The sequence below is a fragment of the Primulina tabacum genome, chromosome 2 (assembly GCF_025594145.1).
Source record: "Primulina tabacum isolate GXHZ01 chromosome 2, ASM2559414v2, whole genome shotgun sequence".
Classification (NCBI taxonomy): domain Eukaryota; kingdom Viridiplantae; phylum Streptophyta; class Magnoliopsida; order Lamiales; family Gesneriaceae; genus Primulina; species Primulina tabacum.
The window spans coordinates 3,556,231-3,572,809 of NC_134551.1; the positions used below are offsets into that span (position 1 = coordinate 3,556,231).

At 34.4% G+C, this 16,579-nt stretch overlaps 3 protein-coding genes across 3 annotated transcripts; 1 reads left to right on the forward strand and 2 right to left on the reverse strand.

The window, feature by feature from the left end:
* Window positions 1–5,210: 5,210 nt before the first annotated feature.
* Window positions 5,211–9,030, forward strand: LOC142525920 (O-fucosyltransferase 19-like). Its single transcript, XM_075630206.1, has 8 exons — window positions 5,211–6,007; window positions 6,516–6,588; window positions 6,679–6,749; window positions 6,844–6,932; window positions 7,001–7,133; window positions 7,227–7,459; window positions 7,545–8,021; window positions 8,459–9,030. The coding sequence occupies exons 1-8, from the start codon at window positions 5,426–5,428 to the stop codon at window positions 8,712–8,714; spliced, it is 1,914 nt and encodes a 637-aa protein (XP_075486321.1). The 5' UTR covers window positions 5,211–5,425; the 3' UTR covers window positions 8,715–9,030.
* Window positions 9,031–9,171: 141 nt separating this feature from the next.
* LOC142525927 (lectin-like protein At1g53070) lies at window positions 9,172–11,003 on the reverse strand. The gene has a single exon (XM_075630210.1). It carries the CDS (start codon window positions 10,395–10,397, stop codon window positions 9,360–9,362), a length of 1,038 nt encoding a protein of 345 aa, XP_075486325.1. The 5' UTR covers window positions 10,398–11,003; the 3' UTR covers window positions 9,172–9,359.
* Window positions 11,004–12,066: 1,063 nt separating this feature from the next.
* On the reverse strand, window positions 12,067–15,491 carry LOC142525953 (uncharacterized). Its single transcript, XM_075630236.1, has 4 exons — window positions 14,987–15,491; window positions 14,146–14,324; window positions 13,105–13,450; window positions 12,067–12,475 (listed from the first exon to the last, which is right to left on the reverse strand). Exons 1-4 carry the CDS (start codon window positions 15,398–15,400, stop codon window positions 12,395–12,397), a joined length of 1,020 nt encoding a protein of 339 aa, XP_075486351.1. The 5' UTR covers window positions 15,401–15,491; the 3' UTR covers window positions 12,067–12,394.
* Between the last annotated feature and the right edge of the window lie 1,088 nt (window positions 15,492–16,579).

Consider the following 16,579-nt stretch of genomic DNA (forward strand, 5'->3'; position numbering starts at 1 on the left):
CCATTTTCAGGGAATAGTCACAGTGCCAACACGTATACGTACCAAAATTTAAAAACGTAGAGACGGAACGGCGGTGCTCGACAGAAAATTTAAAAAAAAACGAACACATGCATAAACCAAAAATTTAACCACTTAAAACAGCCCACTTACCTTAATCTTTGAAGAAAAACACGAAGAATTCGAAATCATAGAAGAATCATGCAATCGACACTTCAAAAACGCAACAGCACATAGCCCGAAAAATCAGCCATCTTGAAAAATTCTTTGCGCCTTATTGAACCGTTGGATCGGGCTCAAATTTCACAGTACGTTCAAAAATTCGTCAAATAAATTACGAACGGTGGATATCGGGTTTGGAAGTCGTTTTAACCTGTTTATGGATGAAAAATCGTAGGTATACTATTTCCAGCCTAGAATCGGAGCAATTTTCTTGCGAAAGCTATAAATAAAAAACTAACCGTCGGATTCGGCCGAAATTTGGATATGTTATTCGAAACATATGGAAGCACATTCTGAATTGTGGAGATCGGATTCCGAGAACCCAAGCAAGAGAAACAAATTTCTGAATTTGGACAGAATTTTGATGACTCGTGCAGAATTTTTGGGATGAAATTTCTAAAATAATGGAGAGAAAACTCGAAAATTGAGGTGTAAATTCTGAATGAGAGCTTCTCCTATTTATAGAGGGATGGATGTGATCCAGATCATGTGTTATCTCCTCGTTTAAACCCTAAATTAAATCTTGAATCTATGATAGATTATTATCTCTTATCTATCTCATCATCCTTATCCAAATATCTATATTAATTATCTCTTATTTTATATCAATAACTTGTATTTATATATCCCAAAATTTACCTGCTTATAACAAAAAATTTCTTATTTAATTTCTTAGATCATGAACTATTTATTTATCTCAAGTTCAAAATATATACACAATATTATCTTAAATTTTTTGGCTCCAAAAATATTGTTCACGATATAATTATCCACTAACTTTAGATAATCTTACAAATCTTACATCTTATAATGATATAGATACCTGAAGATTGCGCAAATCTTAGTACCAAAATATTATCACGAACATGCAAAAATCTTGAATTTTACATCGGTGATGATAAATGATTGTGGTAAGGTGACAAAAACACCACCACCCGAGGGAGTTTCGACATTCACCGAACCCCCACAGCAAAATATAAGCTTGGCCTAATACATGACATCTTTTGTACATTTTTAAGATTCAAAGTTTCGACAGATGTCATAGTTGGTGTCATAAATCCTTACTCAGTTTCCGGCATTGAACTTCGAAAGAGTTTACGGGCTTGAGCAGCAACCACCTATCCACATCCCAAGAAAAGTTGGTAATATCCAGGTCCTTCAAGCCTTTATACAAAGAGGTCAGGCTTCCAAGACTTGGGCCTCGTTTTCATATTGCCGGACTAGGAGTCTCAATATGGTCCCAAGTGGCAGTGTGAAGAAACTGAGTAAAACGTCAACAAAATCACGGCTAACTACGGCTATACTTAATGTTCCAAACCGTGTTACATTTTGTTCAAATAAGTTTTGTTTATACAAATTATAAATAAACACATTAAAGAACATAGGTGAACAATATGCACATATCATTACTAAAATAATATGATAATAAAGGACCGCTAATAATATATTTGGCCCAGTTGATTTTACTTGAGACAATTAAATATTAACGCGATTAAAAGGTCCATTCTTTAATTATCATAGTTTCTAGATAGTTTCTAGAGGTAGAATCAATTATACCTGACTTCTATGAATTAATTTGAATAAATAAGCTTCCTTTTAAACAATAAATAAATGCAAGAGATCATTTATCACATCCTACAATAATCAATGCAAGAAAAATATATTATCAAACTTGTGTTAAGAAACAATGAGATGTTGGACTTTTAACCTTTCTTATAATCAATAAATTACAAGAGTTTACCTGTCAAAAAACATTATATAAGCGTTGTGTGATGGTAAAGTTGGTGTTTTATTAATAATTATGTTTTTTTATGAGACACTTCTAGATACTATAGTCATATGATTAGTTGATATAATTCATATAGTGAAAAGTAATATTTTGGCGTAAGAAATAATGATTTTTTATAAGTACTTGAGTTGGATATCCGACTAATATATCATTGATAAGCAATATCATTGATTTTGCAAAACAGGAATGTTGGGGAGGATTTGTTAACGATTGTTATAGTATGTTCTCGTATAACCTAAATATATTATACTTCTAAGAACTCTAATCACAATTAAATTATTTTGCAAATCAAATATTTTTACATTTTCATCATTCTAATCGACCTCAATCCATATTATCAACATATATCGATTACTTAAAATAAGTTTCCCTCCTAAAAAAATTGGTTCTCAAATAATTAGGTGATTGAAATCAAAATACAAACAGCAATCTTTATAGAAACCACAAGATTGACAGAAATTCTTCAAATTACTATATAATGGATTCATATTTAAATATAATAATCACCATTTTGTGTATATATAAATGATCGAACACGCACTTAGAATGTGTGTGGTACGTTTATAACACCAAATGAACAAACACGGAGGTAGCAATGTCGCCGGAACGGATCGGATTGGTTACGATCGAATTAGATTTAATCTATTCCGGAATGTGGAATAAAATAACCAGATCATATCAAGTGATAATTACCAAGAAATAAATTACTAAAAATTCTTATCAATGTCGCCGTTTCAAGACTGGCTCTAAGAAAAGTTTCATAAATAAACAATATTCAATAAAATATTTTCATACGCGGTAACCCTAAATTCCAGTCAACCATAGATATTGAAAAGAAAAATAAAAAAAATTCAAAAAATAAATAAAAATGAAATGAAAATTCTGGAGCCGACAAAGGCAGCTTTGTCTTGGTATCGCACCGGCGACGATCTGTCCAATTAAGCTTCTGTATCCCTTCCAAGTTACAACTCTCCACGCGGCAAACAGCTGTTCTCTGACTTCCACCCAATTTATTCGAGCCCACAAGTTTGATCCAATGATTTGTAAAAGAGTCGAATATGTATTTTCCACATGGATTATAATATTAAATATTTTATGTGATTCGCATTTTTTAGAGCTGACTTGAAAAAATGTATTTGAAATTCATGTATTTTAATTTTAATTTTAATTTTATTACGACTCATAAAATAATTGATTAAATATTAAATTCATGATTTATTTATTTACACACTTACAAAAAAGAATTAATTTTCAGAATAATAAATTTGAAATTCATTTTAATTAATATGAAATACTATATAAATCATGTCAGATGTGGATTTGAAGTTCATGGTCTTATTTTTCTAAAACAACAAAAATACATTAGAAATCAATGTATTTGAAATCTATTGACGATCCTTTGGATTATTAATATCTAAACGTAAGGTCGAACTAATGGGTTCCACTCTTGTCTTCTCAATCAAGTGAATAAATAAATCATATGTTTGCTACTTTTGTTTTTTATTATACTAATTAAATATTTGTTCATTAGCATTGAATTTATAAAACATTTTAACTTCTTCTGTATAATCAACCATTGCTAAATAATCCATACAAATAATTAATTTTATATCAAGTCAACTGCTAAACATAACAAACATGACCTTATTTATACAGAAAAATTGTATCTTGGATAAATCTGGATGTAAAAATACTGATATTTTATCAATATTTTCTATATATTTTTATTAAAACGAGTATCGTTTTAAAATAGTAGAAAATACATCAATATATTTATAAGATATTATTATAATAAAAATTAGTTTTCTAATTACTCTTAAGTAATTTAAAATTATTTACAAATAAATGTAAGGTACAATGTACCTTTATTTTCTCATTAATATTCCAGTTTGGACATATTCGGTCAAATGCTATAAATTATTGTGGTTGATAATTATTAGAGGAAAGAAGGAATTTAGAATATTGAAAAACAATCTGACCAAAATATAATCAATATATTTTAAAAACGATATTTTAGAAAGAACAAGGAAAACAAAATAAGAAGCAAATATATTTATTTTATATAATATATGTATAGATTTTTTCAAACTAATCAATTGTCTTGTATGATTCTTCAAGTTATTAATAATTAATAAATAAATTATATATTTTATCTTATAATATTAAAAGTATATAAAATGATCAATAACATTGTAGTAATTTTTTAGAATTTGGAAATATAGAATATGAAATAGGGGAATTATAACTTATAATTGGTTAATCAAATCAACTAACATATTTTATGATATTTTTATTAAATGAAAAAACTAGGTATCTTTGTTTGTTCACTTAAATGCACAATGTAGTTATTCTACGATTGTGTTCAAACAGAGTGTATGTTTATTTTCAGATGGTCTCACGGATATTTATATCACAATATTTATTCATGAAATTAGTCAATTACCTCCATATTTACAATGAAAAATAAGGTATAAATAGTAATATTTTTCTTGAGTAACCAAAATAAGAGGTATATATAACAAAATTGAACTGTTAGACTGTCTTAAATGATTTTTTGTGTTAGGTTGATGTATTTGGAATTATGTGTTTTAAATCTCTTGACTTGTTTGCATCGACAAAATCAAAGCTTGAATCGATTGATTTGCTTTGGAGTTAGAGATTTAATTTGAGAAATTATTCTATAGATGTTTTTTCAAATGATACACAATTTATGTGTATATTTGAAATTCACCGTAAATACTATCAAAATTGCATAAATTGATATTTTGAATATTATAGCAAATCCATAAATATATACAACCCAAGTGAATATCAAATTCAATGTATATCAAGTAAACAATTTGAGTAGTAACTGTGATGGATTTCAAATATACCTACGTACATATCAAATTTATTTCTCAAGACTACTACTAACTATAATTTTAAGTGTGACGATAAACACTAATGTATTGAGTGTTTCATTCTCATTAACTACATATTAGAAGCAATAATTGCATGAAGAACGATGTAAATGTAATAATTTCTCATGTATAACTTAAATAAGAGATCTGTCTTACAAATTACGACACATGAAACTGTCTCACACGAGTTTTTGATATATTATATATATAAAAATGTAAAGTAAGCAATGAGTATATGGGAAAAAAAGGTCTTGGGAATGATTTTGAAACATTAGTCGACCAAGTCATATATACAGATACGCAGACTCTACGAAGTTTAAACGACGACAAATCAAAGCCCCCATTCACATGAATCCCTCTGAGTTCTCCCCTTAAATCTCTCCCCATCATACATAATTACAACAACTAAACAAACGGAGGATTCATTGTTCTTCAACCCCGCCCCGCGTTTTCCTTACTTCCATGATCTTCCTTCCTATTGAGGTTTGTTCCATTTCCGTCGTTTTCTCTCCGCGAAATGCCAAGCGGCGGAGCAACTATTAATTCGTCCACCGCCAGCAGCCCAATTCACGGCGGAGCCACCGTTACCCACCACCGACGCCGCGTTCCTGATTCGATGAATGATCAGGAGAAGGACAAGCCCTCCGACGCGGTGCAGATATCCTTAGAGCATTCGAAGAGCGACTTAGATACAGAATTGTTCAATTGTAACAATGGCGGAGTTATGTACCCGTACAACAGTTTGCATCATCACCACCCGGCTGTTAGGTACTTCTTGGCACGTAAGAGCCTGCCGGAGAAATGGGTTTTGCGCGTGGAAGAATGTGTTGTTTCTGTGGGGGGAGCTTTGAATTCTTTGACGAAGAGGAAGCATTTGGGGCGTGTTGTTTTTGTGTTGCTTTTGATGATGGCGGTGGTATCAGCGTTCCTGAAGTTTTCTTTCCTGATGGTCGTCGGCGGAGGCACGGCGTCGGACATCGCCAGAAATTTCATGCGGCCGAATTTCAGGAATGAATATTCATATAATGCTCAGAGGGAGATCTTTGGGTCGGAGTCATCTAGTTTTGTCGGGCAGAAACGGAAGATGAAGGAGTTTCCGGTGAGTTACATGGCTGTTACTTGTGAATAATATTTAGCATTAAATTTAGAATGAGCTAATTCCACAGATTACCTTAAATTCAACGAATGTTTGGAATATTATCAGTTGTTTTTTGACCCACGAGAAGTTAATGGGTGGCAACAGCGTTGGAATTCTCCTCATTTTTTCTTTGACCACATTTATATTCCGTTTATCTATATGATATTCCACATCAAAATATTTAATTTTATAATTATTTTTTCAAATTGAAATTTTGATCAAATTATTATATTTGGAGTTAGCCATCTTTTCTAGTACCATGTTAGTGTGCCACGTCTTTTTGAAAAATGAATTTCCAAAAGACACTAATTGGAATGTGTTGCGGTCATTTAGTATTTTTTTTCTCCGGAAAGGCAATTTTAGAAAAATGGGTTGGATTTTGATTACGTTACATACATACATATATATATAAGAAACGAAAAAAAGAACTTGTTTTCCTCCGCTTATGCTTACATTTTCTTTATGACAGGTCCCAGAAATATGGACGAAACCGAACAGTGACAACTTTTATCAATGCGTTTCGCGACCACGAAATCGTATGAGTATGTCGAATCTCCCCTACTAAAAAATAAGTCGCCTCATGCAGCAAACATTTTCTCTTCTGATGATCATTATGCTATAAATCCTTGCAGAGACGGGAGCTGCCACGAACGGCTACATTTTGGTTCATGCCAATGGGGGATTGAATCAAATGAGGACAGGAGTAAGTCCTAACTTCAATCTTACATACTTTTAAGCCCATGGGCCTTCTTAAAATCGAATTTTTACACTACGAATTCGCAAATTTTTCACCACAGATATGTGATATGGTTGCAGTGGCAAAGATAATGAATGCCACACTTGTCTTACCTTCCCTTGATCATGAAAGCTTTTGGACAGATCCTAGGTATGATTCTTTAGAGCCGAAATTTTTTTGTTTATTTCATTTGTTCTAAGCTTATGGTATCTCCACAGTGGTTTTAAGGATATTTTTGATTGGAGACGGTTCATCGATGTCCTAAGTGACGATATTGAGATAGTTGAAAAGTTGCCGGAACAATTTGCTAGAGTGAATCCTGTTAACAAAGCACCTATTTCTTGGTCTAAGGTACATATGACTTAAAGAACAGAGAAAACAAATGCGGATGATTATAAACTTTCGTTGAGTTCAATCTAACGTGGAGGGTTGACATATATACAGGCTAGTTACTACAGAAAAGACATTCTTCCTCTGCTAAAGAAACACAAGGTGATCAAATTTACACACACAGACTCACGGCTTGCAAATAATGGCCTTGCCTCGTCTATCCAGAGGCTAAGGTGTCGAGCAAATTATGAGGCCCTTCGCTACACACCTGAGATCGAGGCTCTTGGAAAGAAACTCGTGGATAGACTTGGAGATGAGGGTGAACCCTTTATTGCTCTTCACCTGAGGTGACAATTTCACCAATTTCTCTAGCAGAAATTGAATAATTTTCTTGAATTCAACTGAATTTATATGTATCTCTATTTTTCTCAGATATGAGAAAGATATGTTAGCATTCACAGGTTGCAGCAACAATTTGACTGCATCTGAGGCTGAGGAGCTTCGTATAATGAGGTACAACGTGAAACACTGGAAAGAGAAAGAAATCGACTCCAAAGAAAAGAGACTTCAAGGGGGGTGCCCTATGACTCCAAGGGAAGCTGCGCTGTTTCTCAAGGCAATGGGGTATCCTTCTTCAACCAGAATATACATCGTGGCTGGAGAAATTTATGGTAACAACAGCATGGATGCACTTCGGGTAGAATACCCAAATGTTTTCTTTCACTCTACTCTTGCAACAGAAGAAGAGTTGGGGCCCTTTATCAACTATCAGAATCGCCTTGCTGCCCTAGACTACATTATAGCATTAGAAAGTGATGTTTTTGTTTACACATATGATGGGAATATGGCAAAGGCTGTGCAGGGTCACAGGAGATTCGAAGGGTTTAGGAGGACGATAAATCCCGACAGGTAATTAATCAACTGTGAATTCCGTTTCTCTTCGTCTGTTTACAGCAATTTCTATTATTCACCTATAGGACTGCATAAACATACAGCCTAATTTATTTTAGCTGCACCGTCGTAGCTATAACTTTCGGGACAAGAAATACTCGGCCTTATTTATAATTAGTACTAGAACTAAATGCGCATCTTTGATTTCTATAAATTATTGGGATGGGATGTGTAAAAGCAACAAATGCGCTCATTGATGTGAGTAGTTAAACTTACAGGCCATATGATTCAGTTATCTAAACAGGATGTTTGGATCTTGTATGATTCAAATTTTGAGTCTTAACGTCACTAATAGCGATAACTTTTGACATAACAAAAGCCGTTCGATCTCAGACTGTCCTCTTTGTATTTATGTGCTGAATCTAACCTGAGCTCTTGCGTCTTTTGCTTTGCAGGTTAAATTTTGTTAGGTTGATAGATTTATTGGATAGGGGCTCAATTTTTTGGGAGGATTTTGCATCTGAGGTCAAGAACTTGCACACCGACAGAGTTGGAGCACCATATGAAAGAAAACCAGGAGAATTAACTAGACTAGAAGAGAACTTTTATGCGAACCCTTTTCCTGGTTGCGTTTGTAACAAAACTCAGGAGCAGATTAAACATCAGCAATTTGATCGAAGACCTGGCCCAAGAGTTGCTTCTCAACGTTAGGCTTTTCTCCATTTGCTAGCATTTTTTGACACCTAAAACTGTAAAGTACACGAAGAGATACATACAGGTGTGACAAGAAACTGGATGTCCACCAGCCTTGAGAAAATTAGCAGAAATGGGATCACAAAGGTACAGGTGAAAATTGGTCCTAGTGTCGTACAATTGATAAAGTATCAAGGTTTTAAGAGCTTGAAAAGTGTTTAGACTTTGGAAAACAAACCGTAGAGCAGAAACCCTATATTCTTGCTGCAATGTACAGATTTTTTTATTTCTTGGTTCAGATTTACAGAACGTAAATGAATTGTTCTTTCTTATACTTCTTCCGCACGATTTTATAGATTACTGTTGTGAGATTTTCTTAGGAAAGAAAATCAACATAAAAGGGACAATAATAAATGGAAGAATAAGCAATTTCATAATGTTACTGGTCACTGGAGAAATCTGACAAGCTTGTACCTGAGAATACGTTAAAAACCATCCATTCATTTACCAAGTTGAAGCTGTATTCTAATGATCACAACATAGTTAAAACTTACCACATAATGATTGATCATTAAATTACAACACAAACCAACACATTCCAAGCACAAAAAACAGGGAAAATATACAAACAAAAAGCAACCAACCAATCTGCAAGTTAAGCACTTACTTTATACCATCCTCTACGGTTTTGTTTGCAGAAACACTTAACTTTTTGTACTCGGATTCCTCGGGTTGGACGTGGTACTCCTCCGGCACCACAGGCCGCCTTTTCCCAAGAATGGTCCACACAGACAAAACAAAGAAAGCACCGAGCGCTCCAAATCCAGTGCCAAGAATTAGGGCAGTAAGTATCCTTAAGGCACAATCGTTTCTTCTGGAAGCTCTCACCTCGTCCCCCTTGTGCATGAATTTGTTTGGATCCACTGGTTCCGAATGCATCCAATGCGGCACAGTTCTCGACTCAAAACGTAAAGAATAAATGCTACATGTCTGAGATGAATTCCCCTTTAAAGAGCTTAATCCTACCGAGACATCCATCCCTTCCCACATAGTTGACAAGTCTATGGAGTAAAAGAGCAACGGTTCGACAGGCCTATCGGAACCCAATTTACTCAACCTAATTTCGAATCTTTCAGAACTGGCTTCATAATCAATCCAGGCTTGTAACTTTTCTCCACTAGTAAGCTCCAAATGAATCGATGAAACATTACTTACCTTAACCGACACCAGGCTATCAACATCAACCCCGACATGATTACCATTTACATCGCCATACTTCTCATCCTTAAACGTATCAAATTCTATAGCAAGAAACTGAAGTTTTCTCTGATCAAAAGGATTCAAAAGAAATCCACTAGGAACCATATAAAAAGCCAATCCATCCCCATTTTCCCTAGACATAGAAAACACAAAATGCATTGAAAAAGATACCTTCTTCATCAAACCCACATCTACAAGATTAATGGGATTCTTTAGTACAATCCTCCCCGCAGGAATAACCCCTGAACCAGAAATCTGAACTGACGAACTATCATTATCAACCTTAGCATCATCATACAGAACAAGCTGTGAAGTGAAGTTCGAATCTTTACCGAAATTCTTGAAATAAAACGATCCACTCGAATCTGCAGACCAGGCTTTCAAGAAAAAGCACAGCAACAAGAAAGCCATCAAGTCCCTTGACGACGAGAACGAAGCCATTCTGGATCTGACTATGTTCCTCAGCTACAGCCTATAGCTCGAGCTTTTCCCGTCCTATATCCTGGAATCACAAGGGTTTCTTGAGAAGGAAGAACCCGTGAAATATGATAAGATCAATTCTTCTTCAACTTTTTTCGAGTTTTGAGCGCAGAGAGAGATGTTAGCTGCAGAAAATCTCGGGGAAACGGGTAAAGTATAAATTGAACTCGGAGGATGTGAAAATTAAATAAGTTTGCTTTGTTTATGTCCTCTCTCTCTCACTTTACAGAAAAAACCCGAACAAAGCAACATAATATAACTAGGATGATCTCCTTTCGTTCACAGTATCGGTCCGTAGCTTGGCCCCGTCAAATAATAATATTAGCATCATTTATTATCTTCTTCTGTGTAAATATGTAACTTGTCAGCTTTATAATTTGAGTAAATATGAATAAAGTTGTCTCCCACGTGAAATGGAAAACAAGATTCCTCTGTTCTACAACTTTACATTGTGCACTAATATTTGAGATCAATCCCAGAACCTACTTTGCTCAAAACAAATTCGATTTATTCTCAAAACTTACTACCGTGTAGCGGAGTTGAAAGAGGAAAAGGAGAAGGATAATTAATGCCCGCGTGTCCATTTGGTATTGTTGACTCATACATACAACGGTCCAGTGTCCGATTTATACATACACTTGATTTGTATGTATATGACCATATGGTTACAAAACATACAGACAGAAAAGCAGAGGGTATGGATATAAGGATGACAGCGTGATGTGTGGACCTGTGTGTGGAAGAGGGCGACTCGGGGATATTTTTATAAAAAAGAAACCCTTTGTTTTTCTTGATCATGTGCGGGAAGACCCACCGTAGGGGTCAAAATCAAAATACTAATATTAAGATTTGGCGTGATTCTTTAAAATATAGAATATTTTGGCGTGTAAAATTGGATTATAGCGTCATAAACTGGTCAATCAGTCAGTGAAAGCGTTGCTTGAACCATTGAATTTTTGTTTGTCTGCACAATTCTAGCAATAATTTGTTTAGAAAATAGGGATGACCTCCGACAAGTAAATTTTACCAAATTAGCTATTATTTGACTGTTATTTTAATACATAATTTGTGAGAGTTATATGTTAAATTATCTACCCAACAATTTTGTTATGTTACAGACTTTTAAGTGTAACATAGCAAAACTAATCTACTCAATATTTAAGTATTTAATCATATGTAGAATTATACTTTTTGCAAAGAATACACATGCCAAAAATATATAAATTTAAAAAATCATTTGAACCGGATTTGATGTCTAAGTAACACCATCGCCAGAAGCATTTAATAGGAATCATCAGAATTCAGAAGCATTTAATAGGGTGCATATGATACTTTGGTTTGTTTCAACCTACCCGTGCAGGCACTGCTGCACGGACAATGAACGGCCCGGATCACTCCAAATGAGTGATTCGAGCCCACCTCCCTGTAAAAAAAAAAAAAAAAATTGGCTCGAAAAAATCCGAGCCGTTGGATCGACCCCTGCAGGCAGTGCCCGCAGGGGTAGGGTCGACCGAAACAATAGAAGTGGAAACTTGGTCCCCCTCCCCCTTTTACCCACTTCACTATTGCTTCAAACAAAGTTTTTGAGATACCTCGAGAGCAATTCGTTTTAAGATCAACTCGTAATAAGTAAAATTCAAACTTTAATCGAATTCATATTTTACCTTGACCACACCAAAATACATCACAACAGGGAAAATTCCAGGAGTTAGTAGAAAGCATGCAACAAACAACAAATTGGAACTAGCCTATCGTCAAATCTGTGATGTTAATGCCAGTATTTATTCGAATAATCACTCCATATGAGCTATATCACCCAGCAAACGTGTATCTATATGCACTTGTTGCATTCATCAAATTCTTTCACCTAGTTTGGAGGGCCAAACCACTCTTTCGAGACGTATATTTTGTTGCAGTGCAGTGGCAATACAATCCAACAAGTCTGCATTTGCTATTTGTCAAGTTGTCTCCGTGACAATTTCGCTTACATCGATATCTGCTAAAGTTTCCTTCCCGAATAGCGTAAAGCAAATGGTTGCCTGCAGGAAAAAAAACACTCAACCCTGACAATTCCTTATTCTCTGTTAAGAATGATTCACACCCAGTACTAAAATTTACTCAAGCAGGCGATGAGATTTTATCCTAGTGCAAGCATTATGCAAGGTGAAGCCGTGAAGATATACTTGTATCACAGTTCGTAAAACATATCTGGATTTCAGAAACGAAGACTAATTTCTTAAAAGTTGAGAGGGACGGCCGGAAGAGTGAAGTGCTGCTTTGGATCAATAATTGCCCTTTCTATATTGTGTATTTTGTGACTATTTATGTAGAATGTCGATCAAAACATGGCGATAGAATTACCATATGGGTCAAAAGACTTTGAATTGCTATGTTAGCTATTAGCTATAAAGTTTAATATAAAGACATACACTCGATCTTAAAAGCTCTGTCTTGAATGAGGGATAAGGGAAAGTCAAGCTTTTGTGGAACTAAGACCTCACTTCTACCAGACAGGTAAATAGTAAAGGGAATATTGTGGGATGTGCCGTCCTTCCCTCTGTTTTGTTTTCATCCACAAAACAATTAGTTTAATGTTTTCAAATAATCATTTTCAAGCAGGATGGAAGTAAATATTCTACATCGTCCTAAAAACAGCAAGAGGATATACCAGCCCAGTTTCATTTATCTTCTTAAGTGTGCCTGAAAATCCAGCAAAAGACCCTGATGCAACTTGGACAGTTGAACCAGGTGCCAAGGGAGTAGCTTTCCCGACAATTGGCTGTTTTGCCGCTTTTTTACCTCTGCCTCTTGCAGTCATCATGGTATTTGATTCAGCATCATCTTTGGAGACCGAAGGAAACATTACATCGATTCTCTTGGAATCCTGAGTTCCCTCACTTTGCTGCTGTTCTTCAAAAGCTTGATCAGCTTTCTTTTGTTCTGCCTTTGCCTGTTTAAATATTGTTTCCATATCATCTGCTTCTACTGGCCTAGGTTTATTGATCTGGCGCTTTCTGCATGATAAAGAATTTTTTAGAATATGAAATATGATAGAAATCAAAATAAAAAATAAGTCCTAGAGATTCAGGTTCTGACTAACTAACAAGCCTGAAAACTGGAAAAATTTGTTCAAAATTTCTCAAGATTTATCAACTTGAATATGCATTAGCTTGGGTTACACTTTAAGGTGGTATAAATTTTTGATAGGTAATTTCCTTGTTATTGACATTTATCCCTAGTTAAGAAGATATAAGATATCATATAGTAGGTAAAACCGCGATTATTAGACACCCACAAGACGTGGACATGATCTCAAAGCACAACAAGAACACCTAGAGATAAACCAAAGCACTTGTCCCCAACTGGAGGTATTATGCATATAGTTACAATCCGATGCCAAAGTCATTCTTATTTTGCTTGCACTACAAATAATATTTTCTTTCTTCCTCAAATGGTTTGTAAATTACATATTATATGCTATATGACAGTTTTCTTCATCCATCTAAATTTTAAATAATGTTACTCTGTGTCCTGAAGTTCAATGAGGTGTGAGTTACAACTTGCACCTGAAGCCTATTCTCCAGGACACGTGTGCCTTGGTACATCCTATGCCTAGAGTAACAACTAGAGATACCATAGACATACAAAATTCATCAAGAAGCAAATAACCCAAAGACAAAAAATAATAGGAGAAACTGAGGTTTCTTACGTATTTCCGACCTTGGATCCAATAAACCCTCCAACTCCATTACATTCTCTTATGAAGTCATGCAACTCCTTGTTCATTACACATCTCAAAAACACGCATCCAGGGAAGAGTGATTTTGGTTTAGTAGAGATTGATCCATTCTTCAATTTTGTTTTGATTTGGACTGAAGGAACGTAGACCTGCACATCATCATTGAGTAATAGCCACCAATTCCAAATACATCAACGCTATTTATTGCTCAAGTTCATTCGCACATTCTTAGACTTGTATGAGCTTTATTTTGAGACGTTGGAAGATACTTACCAAAGAAAGCGACAAACGGTAAGAATCTGGCAATCTTGCTAATTTAACAAACAAGTTAGAATAATCTGTTCCCGGAAGATAATCAATTGCACAAGGCAAAATTACTTCCAGCCCGAACAATCAAGAGGACAAAAATGAATTCAATGAGACATTTAACTCACATAAAACAATCTCAGATAAGTCGGTAAGTCAGCTTTCTCATCCAGGATCCTATAATTCATCTCGCCTGATTTGGAGCTAACTAGTAAAATCAGTCAGCGGGTATGCAAGAAATACCAACAGATACCTTCACCTCAAATCAACTTGAAAGCTGATATATTTATTGCAGGATGTACATCATAGGTAATTGTTAACATGCTATAACCCAAGTAACTCAAAATTCGCAGGTAGATTATGACAATATTAGAATAAGGGAAACATCTTGAGCTGATAAGCTAAGGTACTGTTAGGTTCTCATTCAACTTTCAAGAGCAAAACCAAATCCAAATCCAAACCCAATTTCATGCCAGATAAGAAAGTTAGTTCGAGCTCGAATTACCTTAAAATCCGAACTAGGAAAGTTCCGGGCCATTGAGCGAGCCATCCTTTCAGCAGTGTCTTGGCCCGAAACTCTGGAAACTCTGACGATCCACCACTGGGGCCCGAGCAATGCGAGGTTATCCAAATTCAGCTCATCCATCCAAGAAGCGTATCGTTTCTTGGGTTTCTTGAGAAGCCTATCCTCCACGTCTTCTCTCCAATTATAAGCAGGCTTGCTCTCCCTCTTCTCTTTCCTCACCTGTCTTCTCTGTCGAGCAGTCGACGGGCTTTCGTCCACTGAATTCATAGTGACAGCGACAGCTCTGATATTGGGTCTGGGTAATTTGGGCTTGAAAGTGTTGGTGGGATGCAGAAAGAGAGAAGTAGGGCCTGGGAATGTGCAAGGACTCCATGGAAGAAGCCCCTGCTTCATCTTTCAAGTTCTTCAATCGTTTTTCTGTGGAATTCTGTGAATTACCTGATTGCTTTCTGGGTTAAGCAGTGCGGAGCGATGAAAGATTGGGTTTTGGTTCGGTGGATACGCCTTAAATTTATTTCTCCTCAAAATTTTAAGACAATTATACATTATTTTTTATTATCATTTTAACTAATTAAAAGGTTCGAGTTTAACCAATAAATAATAAATTTATATATTAGTCCTTCAGCTTATTTAGACGAAAAATGGTATTTAAAGTGATTATGGGTGATTTTATGAATTTATGTTTCTGAGCTGGACCTCGGTAAAATCCATTGTTGTTTAATTTTTTTTGTATATTTTTAATAAATCATTTTATGTTTTGTAAAAGTTTCAAATAAATACCTTATATTCATTATTATTGTGGAATTTAAACTCTTTATTTTCTTAGCTCATTATGAGTTGAAATTGATATATAGGCTGGAAACCAATAACCTTCATATGTGCGAAAGCTACTAAAAAAATTTGGTAAAACAACGTCATGTATCAGATTCACTTTGATTCCAAGCCTTAGATGTTATCAGATAAAAAGAAATATTTTGTAATATGTAAGAAACTCAATATTATATCAATAAATAAGTTGGAGAAACTGAAAAAACAAAATTTAAACATGATTAATGAAAAAATAAATTTAGATAATTCAATCGATAAATATTTTTACCATGTTTTGATATTAGTTTTGGCCTAAATTAATATAAATGTTTTTTTATATTCGTATTAAATTAATTGATTTTAATTTGAATGGGATGGAGTTATTTTGTAAACTTATATAATGATTGACTCTATTATTTCGAAGTTTTAGGCTTTGTGGGAGATCGTTACAAATTTTAAGTTTGAAAACCTAAAAAAAAAATTGTTTTTATTTTAATCTTTGTAACTTTCAAATAATACTCAATCAATTTCCTAATTAAAATCCTAAACATTGTTCTCAATGTTTCGAATATTGTCTTTTTTTTTATCTGCACAGTCATATATTTATTTTTATATGTTAGACGATAATTATTCTTCTACATTGTAATACACAAACAATTATTATTCTTTCCTATTTAAAAAATAAAAAATGGTCGTTTTCTTTATCTACATCATATATGAAATATAATTAAAAATTGTTCATTTTCTTTATCTACATCATATATA

Coding starts and splice junctions, on each gene's coding strand:
- LOC142525927 (XM_075630210.1), bottom strand. CDS start 10,397: ATGGCTTCGTTCTCGTCGTCAAGGGACTTGATGGCTTTCTTGTTGCTG.
- LOC142525920 (XM_075630206.1), top strand. CDS start 5,426: ATGCCAAGCGGCGGAGCAACTATTAATTCGTCCACCGCCAGCAGCCCA. Junction 6,008..6,515: donor GGAAGATGAAGGAGTTTCCG/GTGAGTTACATG, acceptor TCTTTATGACAG/GTCCCAGAAATATGGACGAA. Junction 8,022..8,458: donor AGGACGATAAATCCCGACAG/GTAATTAATCAA, acceptor TTTGCTTTGCAG/GTTAAATTTTGTTAGGTTGA.
- LOC142525953 (XM_075630236.1), bottom strand. CDS start 15,400: ATGAAGCAGGGGCTTCTTCCATGGAGTCCTTGCACATTCCCAGGCCCT. Junction 14,325..14,986: donor TTCCTAGTTCGGATTTTAAG/GTAATTCGAGCT, acceptor GATGATGTGCAG/GTCTACGTTCCTTCAGTCCA. Junction 13,451..14,145: donor GGATCCAAGGTCGGAAATAC/GTAAGAAACCTC, acceptor TTTATCATGCAG/AAAGCGCCAGATCAATAAAC.